Below are 15,595 nucleotides of genomic sequence, written 5' to 3' on the forward strand. Positions count from 1 at the left end.
ATAAGCAAAGACCCCCAGTTTCCACGTAGTGACCCCTAAGTTAGGGAGTTCACATCGGAATCCTTGCAAATAGCATGTGGATTTTAACATTAAAGTACATAACACTTTTGTGTACCGTTAAGGCTTGTCTCTTGTAGACTTTAGTGTTTCTGTATTTTTCCCTGGTACTCTTCCTTTACGGGTAGTGTTTGCTACATAATCTGTTGAAGGTATTCGTGATCCAAGAGCCCTTAGGTGCCCATACACTATTCGATTTGCTCTCGCTGGTCATGGCCGCCCGATCGTAATGTCTTTCAAAATTACAGATTGGACAAGACGGTATGCATGACCGGGGTCTAGAGCCGATGATGGGCCCCCCAAAGGTCTTTCCTCAGCTCTTAGTTACTAGATAGTGTACTGGTTAAGGGCACTCCCTCTGACACAGGCGACTTGGGTTCGAATCTCAGCTCTTCCTGTTCAGTAAACCAGCACCTATTCAGTAGGAGACCTTGGACAAGACTCCCTAACACTGCTACTGCCTACAGAGCGCGCCCTAGTGGCTGCAGCTCTGGCACTTTGACTCCACCAGGAGAAAAGCGCAATATCGATGTAATTTGTCTTGTCTTTGTCTCTGGCTATGGGGGAGTGGCAGGCCAATGGATATTTATTAGATCTCATGCTGAAATGTATTAAAAATGTATTTGCAGTGTGTGGCAGTATTAGATTCATCTCTGATCAGACTTCGATCAGAGAGGATTCTATTTTTTGGGCACACCGGGTGGCAATCTGTCAGTGCATGGCATGCTTAATCACCACACCAATACTTTTATAAGGATTGGCAATGAGGGTCTCAGAAAATTCGCTAATCACTAGTGCTACTATGCAGGGGCGTTGCTAGGATACTAAGACATCCGGGGCACTTTTGGGCACTCCATCCAGAAAATGGGTGTGGCCATGCGCCAGAATGTGGGTGTTGTCATGGGTGGAGCAAAATTTACATGAACTTAACAGCGGTCTAAGTAGGCCTGCTCAGAAAAATGTAGGATGAAGCTCCCCTGTCCATAAATACAAAACAGAAATGCAGCATATCCCATAAATAAGCAGGGTCACTTAAACATAACTAGACAGAGTTACCTGGCTTCTGTGTTGGCTGGTCTGGCTTTCCGCTGGGCGGGCTGGCCTGCTGCTAGTCCCCTCCATAGCATTCCCAGACCTTCAAGTGTTCCCCCTCCCATGCTCCCATGGGCCTCCCATTGAGGCACCACAACTCCCTGCATGCCCCCATAGAAGAACCACAGCTCCCTGAATGCCTTCATAAAGGCATCACAGCATCTAGTATGGCATCGCAGCACCCAATATGCCCACATAGAGGCATCATAGCACCCAGAATATCCCCCATTGCTGTGTGCAGTGGTGCCATGCTGGGTGCTATGGTGTCATGCTGTGTGCTGTGGTGCCGCTGTGGGGCATGCTAGGTGCTATGGTTCCTTTATGGGGCACACTGGGTGCTGTAATGCCATGTTGGGTGCTGTGATGCTATGCTGGGTGCTGTGGTGGCTCTACTCTGCCTGGGGACATCTGGGGCACCCCAGAATAGATCCAGGGCACGTGCCACTGATCTTTGGGGATAGCAACGCCCTGACTATGCTTTATATTTCTATTTTGTAAATCCGCTTAACCTTTGGTAAGTGTAAACAGTCTAATCTGTTGAATAATTTGACATATTTGTCCTTTTTCTGCAGATTTCTGAAATACTTTAATACAATTAATGTGTGCATAATAAATCCAGTGTTGTCAAATGCTTGCCAAACCTTTTTGTGTCGCTTGATAGGTTGGCAGCTGAAAATACTACTTTAAGGGCTTGTTCACATCTAGGGCGTTTTCACATTTTTTTAAGCGCCGGCGATTTTAAAAATTTCCCTAAAAGTGATTGTGCAATGATTCCGTATGAGAGTGTTCACATCTGAGCGGTTCAATTCCGATCCGCTCACCAATCGCTGCCTGTACCATTTTCAGGGTGATTTCCCTGTAATGGAAGGTATAGGGAAATTGCAAAAGGCTTGAAAAAGTGCTTGGTATAGCGATTTCCCCAGTGCTTTTAAGAATAAATACTTGGAAGGAACACATCATAGTTATTTGTGTGATAGGCACTGTACATACCCATGTCTATCTCATCATGTCACATGTCACCTTGGGTGTCCTTAAAAATAACTTTTCAGCATTTTACAATTGGAAAAGTTCCAAAAAGTTAGCGAAAAAATATTACCAATATTATTTTGAGTACTGTATGTTGCTACTTGCTGGTGGTTTAAAAGGTCTTTCATGAGGAGGTGTAAAAATATCACCTAAGAGAAAACTTAGGAGAAAAAAAGAATTGGGTAGGTATCTTTTTTCTATTACTGTATCAATTTTCAGTGCGGCACTCTTCATTATAGATTTAAATGCAGCAAAGTTCCCGGTATCTGACACTGGCGGGGATCGCCTGATGCCAGATACATGTGCTTGTTAGTTGCTTGAGCAGCCGGCCGAAATAGCACAAACCTCCCCCTGAAATACTTACTGAGGCTCCAGCCATGTCTGTCAGTCTCCCTCTATCTCCCAGCAGGCTCAGAGCTGCTTTCCAGCGTCCCCAGTGCATGGGAGTCGGAATGTAAGCTGACCTGCATCGGGTCATGTGACGCTCCATCTTCTATACACAGATGCCGGGGGTAGATAGAGGGAGACTGATGGCCATCTTTTGTGGGTTAGTAAGTATTTTAAAACCTGGCAGCAGCCACAGATAAGCCCCCCAAAAGAGGTCCCCGTTATCCCTCAGGCATGCTGGTTAGCGGAGAAAAAGAGAGAACACCAAGAGCCCAATATAGTGTAGTATGTACTGGTAAGGTATAATTGATAGAGTAATAATATTAATTTAATACTCACAAACCAGGGTTACCAAGTAGGCAACCACTGTCAAAGCAGGTGGGGAGATTGTCCTGACCCCACTCAGGATTAAAAAGTCGCTCTCTGTAGTTGAAGGAAGGGTACAACCCTCCACCAAGGGTGGACTTGATGTAGATAATAGGATAACAGAGGCGCCAATAGGATAAAAAACACTAAAAGAACTTAAAAACCCATCTTGGTAATAGAGGAGGCAGTGGTGGACTCACCACCTCCAAGCAGAACACACGACTGTGGATTTTCAGTCAAAACTATTTTATTGGATACTCCAAATAAAGTGCAACGCGTTTCACGGGATACAAACCCGCTTCATCAGGCAATAACAGATAGGAGTAAACAGCATCTGCCAGTATCATCAACACTGAGCGCCTCTGTCACAGAGGCGCTCAGTGTTGATGATACTGGCAGATGCTGTTTACTCCTATCTGTTATTGCCTGATGAAGCGGGTTTGTATCCCGTGAAACGCGTTGCACTTTATTTGGAGTATCCAATAAAATTGTTTTGACTGAAAATCCACAGTCGTGTGTTCTGCTTGGAGGGGGTGAGTCCACCACTGCCTCCTCTATTACCAAGATGGGTTTTTAAGTTCTTTTAGTGTTTTTTATCCTATTGGCGCCTCTGTTATCCTGGTTAGCGGAGACTTCCAGTTGCCTGAATTCCAGATAACGGGAACTTTACTGTATACAGATTTCTCAAATTATGCGACATGAGGGATAACTACTATCTAAATGGATTATTTATAGAAGACATTACAACATACACCTGCTAAATTTTGTTGATCACAGTCTGAGTTGGCCTATATGAATATGCAAAGACTTCTGATTCAGACCTTTAAAGAGAGCCCAAGGTGGGCTCCTAAAAAAAATAGGTTACCTGATGCGCAGGGCTGAGTGGATAACTAGCTGCAAAAACCACCGCTCCTGTGGGCCGCATTGGCCCACTTTCACTTTTGTGACCCCTGGGTCACGACGCTGCGCTGAGAGACTGTGTTGCCTCTCATAGCGTACAGTGAGGCGGGGGAGCGGCAGGAGGTGCGGCCAGGGGAGAGAGAGCTGTCCAATGGCAGCTCAGGAAACCGTGTAAGTACACCCCTGGTGGGCATTTTAAACAGGGAATTCCTCTCCCCTCTGCTTTCCTCCGAGTTGGTGACAAATCTTGGGGGGCTATAGTGTGGTGGTGGTGGGGCAGAGAACAGTGGTTGGGGGACACATAGCCATGTCATTAGGCAGAGAACATGACTGTGTCCCATCTCCCCGCCGAAGATCCACCTCGGGTTCTCTTTAATGCTCAAGAATAAATTTGTCAGTAGCACTATACACCCGTCACCTACAGAAGGTCCTGATTGCTGGAGGAGAGGTAGATACCCACAACTAAAATACTTTAAACCAGTTCCTTAATTTATAAGGGTGGCACTTTATGTTCTAAACGTGGTTTACATGAATACTGTATCTTGGCGTCAGACTGTGCAGGGAGGGGTGTCTGACTGTGCAGGGGGAAGTAAAAAGCACTATAAATAGCCTGCGTTGCTGTCACTTATACTGTAAGTAGTTAAAAGATACAAGGTTTAACAGGTTTTAGACAAGTCCATCTCCTCATGAAGGATTCTCAGCGTTTTCTTTATATTAAAAGGCACTCATAGGAAGGCAGTGGCACAGAGCTACTGCTAAAACAGTGTGCAAGCATCTCTGTATAAATGCATTCCACGCAGTGCTTTTGTAGAGCGTGAAAGAAATGTACCATATTTTTTTTGTGATAGCGGTCCTTTAAGTCTGTTATCATTTTCCTTGCCTACTTCCAATCACTTTGTACTTGCTAGGTGCTTAAAAGATTGTTTGGATGTAAGATCAAAAAACATCTGTGAGAAAACCCCCCAAAAGTTAAAGTGAACCAGAGACGAAGCACCCTCATGTATTTTACCATATATATCAGTGGGAACATTAGAAAAAAACACCTACCCTGCTCTGTTTCATCCTTCACTGCTCAGCCTGCTTCTAATCAGCCCTGATAAAATCCCTGATTGAGCATGCAGTCTGGCTTTGCTCAGGAACCATTATAACTGAGTCTGTCTTCTCTGATGTCTTTTCCAGCCCAAGCCTGCCCCCTTCTGGCTCTGCTTTCCTGTTCTGTATAGTACTTGCAGCATGACACAGAGAGCTGTTATGAAATGGGAGGAGCTGTTGGTGCTAAGTAGGAGCTATGCTCCTGTGTCTGCTGATGTAAGGGTATATTGAAAAAATGTTTTTTCTATGTATATTTGTTAGTCATAAGATGTTCTTAGAAATGGTGATTTTATTTTGCATACAGCCCACTAAATAATGATTTTCTAAAGAATTGTGTGTTGCATGAAGTTTTTAGTAAGAAAACACAAACGGCACACCAGATCGGCAAAAATACCAGGTATTTATTTTGTAAAATCTATCGGGGGATATGTCTATTTTGTGCCAAAGTGTTCATCTCTGGTTTCCTTTAATCAAATCAGGGCCTATGTGCAATGTGTATTGTTTTCATTTCCCTCTGAAAAAAATAAAACAAAAAGTTGACCATTTTATTCTCCTACGCAATGCTTACACAGTGAAAGGCAAACGGATACAGATGAAGAAGAAAAAAAGTTAATCCTTCACAATATCCAAATAATGAAAGCCATAGTTGCAAAGGAAAGCTAACGTTCACAAACATATATATCTATATCCTATCTATCTATCTATCTATCTATCTGTGTGTGGGGCAGCAGTCTGTGCACCATCTCTCCAGCCCTCCAGGCACTCCCTCCCACATCACACACACGCCATCTCATGCACCAGCCAATCATTGTCGCAGCCAATCACAGCAGGGCGGAGCACAGAATGCGTACCTATCAGCATGCCGCCGGTGAGCTGTGCACAGGGTGAGCCGAATGGCGGATCACCCTGCTGCCGCTCAAACTCCCTCCAAGTCGTAGCAACTCAGAGAGAAGTAATTAGGGGTCTGGTAATCGCCAAAACCCCAAATTACCCTTATGGCCCATACGCAGTATAACACTGCTGCTGTGGCGGCACTTATTTTCGGCACTTGGTGCTGAGCGCCAAAACCACCTGCTTTACACAGAAGGACATGCGCGCACACACACACAATGATCAGCTTGCAAACTATATTATAGATTTATATTTCCAAAAGCATTTTACAGAGAACATCATTAGTTTATGTTAATTTAAAAATATCCCTCAGAGGAGCTCACAATCCAATCCAAAACATGCTCAAAGTCTAGTGAGCCTATAGCCATTTCTTATGGAAGGGGCAATTAAATTCATATATTTTGGGGATATGGGAGGAAATCAATTTGGAAAAAACCTGCAAAAACCTGTGGAAGACCTACAAACTCCACACAGAAGTCCTGGCTGAGATAAAAACTGGGACCCTCGTGCTGCAAGGATGGGGTTCTTTCTACTATATGACTGTGAACCTACACTTAATCTCTTAGGAAACAGTACCATATAATATGCAGCAGCATGCATACATTAAAAAAAAAATCATCTTCCACTTGGACTTTGTAAGTGTAAAATTGTATGCATTCCACATATTTGTAAAAATGCAAGTTTAATATGGTGAGGTGCCTGCATTTACACTCTCTTCATTGTCACCATATGGAAGTATGCGGTTGACCTTAAAGCCTTTGTACACAAAACTGCACTTTCCGTAGCTTCTGTCTCCCCCATCTAACCTTAATGAGAGAGTGGTTTGGCTAAGAGATGCATGCGATGTTGGAAGATCTGAAAGCTAGTGTTGGATCGAGGAGAATCAGTGATGTCTGCACGGAGAAGGGTGTGGGTACCATCTGACACCTGCTGAGCACCTTGTTACGGTGTGCAGGCAAAAGGCAAAGTCAATTATTTGTGAACGTGGACCGGTATAGTACAATGGCCCTTTGCAGCGAATGGATAAAGTAACTCTGAGAACATTTCGCTTTGTTGTAATAATAATTCTATGTTAGGTGGTAGAGATCCTTTCCAAGTTTCTCCAGTCTATCTCTGTATTCTAGTTCCTTATAGTTGGCTTTGGGGACATCCTTGAATGCATACATAGCTCCCCACCAGGCAGCAGCAATGGCAGCTGTAGAATCACTATCTCCACCATGAAAAAAGGCCCTGTGAGCAAGTTCAGTCCAGTTGTCTCGAGAACCAAGGATGGCATCATAAGCAATCATGGGTGCATCATGACCACTACTTCCACCCCATCCACTGAAGCTGACTGATTTATAGAAGGCATCTCGCTCCTTTACACCATATTCTTCTGGGAATTTGGGCTGAGATGTTCCATCTAAAATACACCTTTCTGTAAGGTATGATCTCCACCGTTCTTCAAAAAAGGGCCTAGAGACGAAAGGAAAAGTAGAAAAAAAAAAAAAAAGCATATTCGTAAATTATTTTTTAATGTTACAGATATTTGTTTCAGATTTAAAAGTGTACCCCTAGAAGTAACCACCCACGCATTGCCTGCCATTCATCAGCAATCAGTTAATGGATCACACAGGACCCTTACAAGCTTAAAGTTTAGCAGTAAGGAGAAGGTTGGTCTTAGAAAGTTTCCCTTGGCAGCTCCTCCGCTAGTAAAAGGAGAGTGCATTGCTGTAAGGAAGGCAGGGTTTATTAAGGTGGCGGTGGGGGGAGTTCTGATGAGTAGAAGATATATTCTGGTGAGTGTGGGAGGTGATTTGGTGGGAAGAAGATGTATTCTGAGTGCTTCCCACAAATGGACCACATCAATGTTTTGCCAAGGCGCTCCATGATTGCATTTACGGATGACTAGTACAGCCTCTCTGGTTTTCACTACACAATCAACAATTTAAAGTTTAAGCAGCAATTGTATAAAGAGGGGTGACTATACACATTCAACAGTTCAAATAGGTAGGTGGTTTGGAGGTACACATGAGCCGTGTGCATGCACAGCTATGGGCGCATGCATGGCAAATTCCCTTATGGAAATTACTTTTGGACACCAGTGAGATGGCAAAAACACCCAACAAGTAGAGTCCACCAAACTTGATGTCGATATCAAACATTGCTGTTAACAATAATATTGAATCCCATGTCTGCATTTTGCCCATTGCTCACCTGGTAACAGGAGCAACTGGGAAATGCTAGGCTTAAATGGTAGTGTGAATTTAGCCCTAAGAACATGAAAGGGTAGCATAGATCTGCACAGCATTATCTATAGATTCTCTTAATCTTTACATGTTTTAAATTGAAATGGGCAAGAGAAAAAGAATACTAACTATAATGACAACTAACATTATGATAGTAGCCCCACCCCCCTCTTTTTTCAGGAAGGGGAGATGGGGAACTACTTGTCTTGTTTGTTACTTTAACGGTTTGGTTCTTGGATTACTAAACAGACAGCCGATGTGAAGCCTTGTACACATACGAGACATGTCATCCCACGAGGATCATCAATTGATCCTCAGGCGACTCTGCTGGGAAGAGACCGTACAGATGTGTCACTAGCCTGTAGGCTATCAACATGTTCTGTTCCTATGCGGTAAGTTGAAGGGGGACGGATGTGATGTATTTTTGGCAGCCTTGGCCAAGTTTAATCTAGCGTGTGTACGGAAAGCTATACTTGGATTCAAAGTTTCTGCCTTCAGTAATAAAATACTAAATAATAATAAATACTGCACCGAACAATCTCTGTACTTTTCTCAATACAGGTGACTTTAACCACTTCCCCTCCACGGGACAAAGAACTACGTCCCAGCATTTCCCCTTATCTTCTTGCAGGGACCTTGCTACTACGTCCCTCCCCCACTATGCACTCCCAACCGCGCACCCCCCCGCGCATTCCCGCCGCCAATACTGCTGCCGACCGCTAGCTGGGAGATCAATGAATGGGAACGCCGCCGTCTATGAGATAGCACCATCATTCACAAAACCAGATAGTTACACGTCCACGCATTGCTTCCTCTTTGCGTAGTAATACTACGCGTAGTGAAGTTTTGTGAGAGGACATCTTCTGGCCAAAAAGTATAATTACATCTTATTTTTTTTATAAATAAAAATATCTATTTTTACATTTTAAATGAACCCCTTACCTTTCACAATCCCCAATAGTTACCCCCAAAATTTTGGGGGTAAAAAACAAACACATAAAAAGTTACCTTATTGACTGAACTTTTTAATATGCATGTCAAGAGGGGATATTACTGTTACTTTATAAATTATGGGCTTGTAATTAGGGATGGACGCACAACTGAAAAAATGCACCTTTATTTCTAAATAAAATATTGGCACCATACATTGTACTTGTACTGTTAAACGTTGCAATAACCGGGACAAGTGGGAAAATAAAATGTGGGGGTTTTAATTATGATAGCATGTATTATTTTAAAACTATAATGGACAAAAAGTGAGAAATAATGATTTTTTTTCCCATTTTTTCTTATTATTCCTGTTAAAACACATTTAAAATAAAATAATTCTTTGCAAAAAGTACTACTCAAAGAAAGCCTAATTGGTGGCAAAAAAAAACCAAGGTATAGATCATTTTGTTGTGATAAATAGTAATAGTTATAAACGAATGAATGTAAGGAGTGCTGACAGGTGAAAGTGGTTGAAGTAGAAATTATACATTGAAAACAAAATATTGCAGATAATAGAACATTATTTTTCAGAAAATGTATGGAAATGCAAAGATACCTACCATGTGTCCACATTTGACTGTACATCCTGACCCGCAGCTTTGACATAGTCCTTTGCTTTAGGAAGGACATCTAGCAATCCTTTGCCCCACTCATGGGGAGGCTTGCGATTTATAGCATAAGAGGTGAATAGTGCTGCTGCCAGTGAACCCAGATAGCCTGTAGGGTGGTGATGGGTCATCCTCCCACTCTCAATGCTGATGCGGATCAAGTCATCAAGTTGTTCTGGTTGTGGAAACCTCAGTCCGATGCACATTGCCCGCATGGCTGCACCACAACCACCTGCAGTTTTGTGAAATGGAATCTTCCAGCCGCCTGGGACACCGGGCTTTAACAGGTGGACACTGCTCATACAAGTGTTACCTAAACAGATGCAGAAAGATGTTAATTTTAACCAAATAAGTATTACCGGTATGTTATCACAACAAGTATTGCTCTATCTGCTGATGTTACTCCATAAACCATTTTATAGGCTGACAGTTTGTGCACCTAATCCTATGAACCAACAGCTAGCCTTTAGCAACCAACCACCTGTAACACAACAAGCACAGGAGGTACAATTTAGCAGCAAGTGGATGAAGCTTAGTGGGGGCACAACAAATTATTTGGGGTTGATTAATTAAGCTGCACTGCTAAAGCAGCACAACTTAAATTGAGCAGCGAGAGTTAAAAATCAGCGCACACTACGCGCAGTATTGTTGTGTAGCGTGCACTCCTAAAATGACGTGTGCTCCCTCTAAACTACAGCTGCTCCTTCTAGCCCGTGATGTGAACTAGCGTTAATACATTTTTATTGGCCTAAAAATTCTGCCTGTCAAGCTGCACATACAATGTAGGGGGTTTCAGTAAGCCTGCTTGAACCACCTTCGGTGCCAATAGCCGCGCTGCACTAGCATACTGGCGGTTCTGGATTGGGCAACGGTCTTCTCGGCATATTAGTGACAGGACCATTGCCCAATCTTGAACCACTAGTATGGTGCTGCTTTTGGCGCCGAAGGTGGTTCAGGCGGGCTTACCAAAAGCCCCCTACATTGTATGCACAGCTTGATAGGCAGCATTTTGGGCCAATAAAAATGTATTAAAGCTAGTTCACATTGCGGGCTATAAGGAGCGGCCATACTTTAAAGGGAGCGCGAATAACTTTAGGAGTGCACGCTATACAAATAGTATTACACAGGGTTGGATTATGCAAAGGGCTGAGACGACTACATTGGACCGGATGTGTGTCAAGGAGACCTGGCTACTGCCAATGGTTCCCTTCAGGCTCTACTTCTGACTTACGTACACACACGTGAGCTGGGAGGCAGGACAGCAACAGATGCTGTGGGGACATACTGAAAGAAAGATGCTACTCTGGCATCTACTGCAGAGGAAAAGTGTGCCAGTTGACTCCTTGCTGCAGATAATGGCTTCAATTCAGTAAGCATTACCGCATTTGGTAGTGAGGTAAATTACCGACTTGTGCTGTAAATACCTCAAGAAATGTCAACTAATGTCAATTCAAAAAGATTAGAGCACCAAGTTAAGCAAGTAACAGTGTTTAGTATTTAGGACCAGCCCTGATCTGTCAGTAACTAGCAAACAGCATGCAATGACATTGACAGATCTAATCCAGTAGAGATACAATAGGAAGAGCCTCCCCCTCCTGCTATTTACCCCATTTGATCTGATGCAATGGCAGGTGCGACATGAAAACGGCAGAGCAGGAGAAATTGAAGAAAGCTTTTCTGTATGTGCAGATCTCTATACTGATACACAGAAGAGAGATCTCTACTGGCATGCATGCACATCTAAAGTGTTGCAGGAAGCCTTGCACTTTACAGTACTGACACAGGAATGGCTCATGCAGACAGAAGAATCACAGCTTGACGCCTGACCTACTCTACAGCTGGTGAGACATACCGAACAGGGCTTAGTTAAATGAAGCAACATTTTCTGCAAATTACCAAACTTTACCACTTGTGTGGAAAACTTGGTGAATTTGAAAAAAAAAAGCCTGAAATACAAAAAGCGGTATTTTGGCAACCAACATTTTTTTAACAGAACAGGTTTTAGTGAATTGAAGCCAATGTGGCCTCTCTGGGTCAGGTCAGGAGCACAGGCGAGAGGCAGCATCAGCTGTACCAAGGACCTAACCTGGCAAGCTTTTGCCACACCAAGGCACTAACTGGAATCTATAACAGGGCTCTGTCATGATGCAACTTGTACATGTCACTTTGGCACTAGCACTGCAGTGGCGAGGGGTTTCATAAATGGTATGTCATGGGGTAATCGGACACTGAGGGGTCTCTCTGAGGGGAAAGCTGTCATTTTGTGGTTTGTCACAGGTAGATTTGTCATTAAAGGACAACTATCAAAGTGAAAGTGCATCCGAGACGAACTTTTGCCTTCATCACTTCTGAGCCCTTTGCATACAGTTAATTGTGTGATCTACCATCTGAATTTTTTTATTAGTAATAATGCTTGATTTCCCTTTAATATAGTAAGCCAGCGCCCCCCCCCCCAGTTCCCCTAGTGCCCCGGTGTTAGGTCCCATGCAGCTTTGAATCATGAGACCTAATTGTGGAGAAAAGGAGGCTTTTTGTGAAGGGGGTGGCTTAGGCGGCATGGGCGTTCCAGACAGGGACTGCGAAGTCACACGATACTTGAACAGCATCCCCTGTCATCTTCAAGCAAGTGATTTTGAAGTCCTCTGCAGCCGCTGCGGGCAGATTGTCTCTCTGCCTCTCTCTGCTTAGTCTGTCCCAGCAACTACAGGCTGCCGCTGAACTGGTTGCTTTGGTGATGACTCCCCTCTCTCCAGCCGACATGTGTTTGAGCAGAGATAAAGAGCCATTCAGCGCTAATGATGGGAAGTCCGGCTCTTTTTATTGAATAAAAAGAACCGGATCATGAACCAAATCATTTGACTTCTCATTCAGGTGTGTGTGTGTGTGTGGCTGCAGTTCCTGTCTCAACCACTGAACTGATTCGGTTCAGTGTTATGAGTCAGATCAGTCACAGGAAAGAACTGGCTCAAATGAACCAATCACTCATGAACCGGATATCACTATTCAGTGCAGTGTGCATCTGGTGTAAGAGCCTATGCTGTGGCTGGAGGATCCCATGTAAGTCCCGCCCCCTTCTTCTGACACTGGCTGGCTGATGATGTCTGCCTGCAAGTGTAAATGTCCCTCTCAGCATCTGCTGGATGTGTAGTGTGAACTCCATTGGTGACTGTCCCATGGCCATATTTTATGTTATGAGTGAGTACACTACTTGGATTGATGACTGTGACTGGTAACAGTAGATCTGCAGGCGAGGCAGCATAATCTACCACCAACGTGTGTTTATTATAGGTGCCGGGCAGCAGAAAGAGAAGTTTGGAGATATGTGACCAAAGGTTTGATTAATTATTACTAACACAGTAAAACAGTGCGAGTTACCTTGTCTTGATACCTTGGGGCATGCTATGTGCGCTCTGCGGATTGTTCAGAAACAGTCTTATCAGTCTGCCGAAACACTGTACACACGCACTACTGTCGGCAGAACGCCCGCCCAGCGGGAGGGTCTGACGGACCCGTCATTCGTTACAGTAGTGCGTATGTACACACCTTTAGTGCCTGGGTGACCATCTAATTAGATAATGATTAAATTGGTGCCGCCATGTGCATGCCTGATCAACTATGCAATCAATTTGTGGCCGAGCATGTTGATCAGACATGCTGCAAGATGACGGGCCATCGTGGTCGATTGGGTGTGAGGCGGTAACAGCAAGTGATATCAGGACAAGCGACGAATTCCCGACGCTGTCCCCTCTAGTGCATAATTCATTGTTACAGTTAACGGGCAAGGGGGGGGGGGGGTGCTCAGAGGTACTGTCAGGAGAGGAGTGACAGTTCACCTGCAGCCCCAGAGCCCCAGAGGTAGTGACAGGAGAGGAGTCACAGCTGTGTAAATCCAGGAACAGTTGTATCTGCAGGTATGCCTATCTTCTTCCACAGTTGTGTTCCAATTCCGTATTCACTGCTTCTTTTCACACAGGACAGCCCCAGTACACACTGAGCATGCACGGGATTTCAGAGGCAAGGGGAGGGAGAGGGGAGTGTAGGGGAGTGGAGTTTGTACAGTCTGAGGTGTGGAGATAAAGATAAGATTACCTGTGTAATGATTACAAGCAGAAAATGGCATCTCTCATTGTATAACAGCAATAAATATTAATATACTGATTAAGCTGTGTGTAGCTAGTTTACTGTGTAAATCATCTAAACTTAACTTTACAAAATAAAGACAAGTTACTTGTTATAGTTAGTTTTTCACCTCGGATCCGCTTTAACTAAAATTCTAAATGCCACATATTTTTCCAGTAATTACTAGTAAATAGCAATACAAAGGCTTTTTTTCATCTTTTCATGTTTTATGTGAAGAAAATATGACATTTACAGGGAACAGTATTCACGGTGGGTATTACTATGGAGGACTGTGTCGAGCATATCCAGCATACAGAAACAATCTTCACTAGAAGTAATCCTGTGAGTAAAATGTGTTCAGAATAATAGAAAACAGAAATATAGCTTCAAATGTGTGTAAATAACAACAGCCACAGCTCTGTGTGTCTGATCCTGTGTCTCTCTCTCTGCCTCGCAGTTTAAGTGTGTGTGTGTGTGTGTGTGTGTGTGTGTGTGTGTGTGTGTGTGTGTGTGTGTGTGTGTGTAAGCAGGTGTGTGTAAGCAGGGCAGAAACAAACAGAAAACCATTACTTTGTGAATAGTGACAGAGAAGTATAACCTAGCTACATGGTATAACTCTAACCTCTAGCATTGACACCAACCTAAACTGTTACAAGCAGTGTGGTAAGCAAGGCATTTTTTCCACACAGGCTGTGATGAGAGACCTCTGAAAAGCTTTCCAGTTTTGCTGGCTAAAAGCTCTATAGGTATGTGGGGTTTACAGAACAGTTTCTTTGATAGTTGTTCTTTAAGACATCTCCTAGCCATCTATGCAGTGCTGGAGCAGCTGTATACTTGTCCCAAACTCTGGATGTTACACATTATGGCAAAGCACAATGCTAGCGGTTTCTCCTTGATATCTGCCTGAGCCACGTCAGAGCAGGCAGTGAGAGCACCAGCGAGGACAAGTATACGGCACAGCCTCTGAACTGCCAGCTCTGATATTACCAAGGCCTAGACAGATATCAAGCAGGTAGAAGGTGCTGTCTCAGGGCTTAAAAAAAAAAAAAAAAGGCAACTAAAAAGTTGTAGTTAAATGATGGTCAGGATTAGGCATTAGAAAGGAAAAGGAAGTGTTAAGGCCCCGCCAATCAATGGTGAGTAATGCAAAAAAAACTTCATGAAAACACAGCTGCAAAGTTGGCAGTTCAATAATTGTAGCTGAATGTCTAACTGAATGTGCATTTTAACTCTGATATCACTACTTCAATATTCAGCAGGCCATGAAGTGTGTTTAAAAGTAAATGCCAAATATTAAAGCTACATTTACCAGGAGCTCTGTCGCTCATGTCGTGCATACATTCCTTATACTTCTTCGCCAGCAGTGGGTACAGTGTGTCAGGTTGCGTATCCTTGCCTGCTGCTACCAGCGCCTCTGCTGTGGCAATGTGCATCACTGTGTCATCACTCACTATCCACTTTGCCACGTCAATTTTCTTTATGCCTCCAAGTTCAGCTAGTTCCTCATGAATATGCATCCCACTACGACTGAACTCCCAATCGCCGTTCTTATAACCCAGGGCATCACCGACTCCGCTGAGCACCATGGCAGCCACATAATTGTCTACTAATCCAGAGCACATCCCGCTTTTGTAGAAAGTGGTACGGATCAGACCTGCCAAAAAAAGCTGGAAAATAGAAGGTTGACATTAGTAACAGAGAAAACAGCATCTTTGGAAAGACTTCAACCAAACTAAAATCAAAAGCATTATCCTCACAATAAAAGACTGATGTGCATTTAAGGAGCTGTCAGTCATACTATCTCAGGAAAAAAAAAACAAATATATAAGTAGATAAATA

At 43.6% G+C, this 15,595-nt stretch overlaps 1 protein-coding gene across 6 annotated transcripts in view; it reads right to left on the reverse strand.

Moving 5' to 3' along the window:
• Positions 1-5,301: 5,301 nt before the first annotated feature.
• ADPRH (ADP-ribosylarginine hydrolase) overlaps positions 5,302-15,595 on the reverse strand; it is a 48,245-nt gene continuing 37,951 nt past the window's right edge. For all 6 annotated transcript variants that reach the window (XM_068245227.1, XM_068245226.1, XM_068245228.1 and 3 more), the window contains exons 2-4: positions 15,066-15,423; positions 9,590-9,950; positions 5,302-7,266 (exon numbers count right to left, since the gene is read on the reverse strand). In XM_068245227.1, the coding sequence (XP_068101328.1) occupies positions 6,879-7,266; positions 9,590-9,950; positions 15,066-15,423 (1,107 nt within the window). In that variant the 3' untranslated portion in view covers positions 5,302-6,878. The remainder of the gene's footprint in view (positions 7,267-9,589; positions 9,951-15,065; positions 15,424-15,595) is intronic.

The sequence above is a fragment of the Hyperolius riggenbachi genome, chromosome 7, assembly GCF_040937935.1.
Source record: "Hyperolius riggenbachi isolate aHypRig1 chromosome 7, aHypRig1.pri, whole genome shotgun sequence".
In the NCBI taxonomy this organism is placed as follows: Eukaryota; Metazoa; Chordata; class Amphibia; order Anura; family Hyperoliidae; genus Hyperolius; species Hyperolius riggenbachi.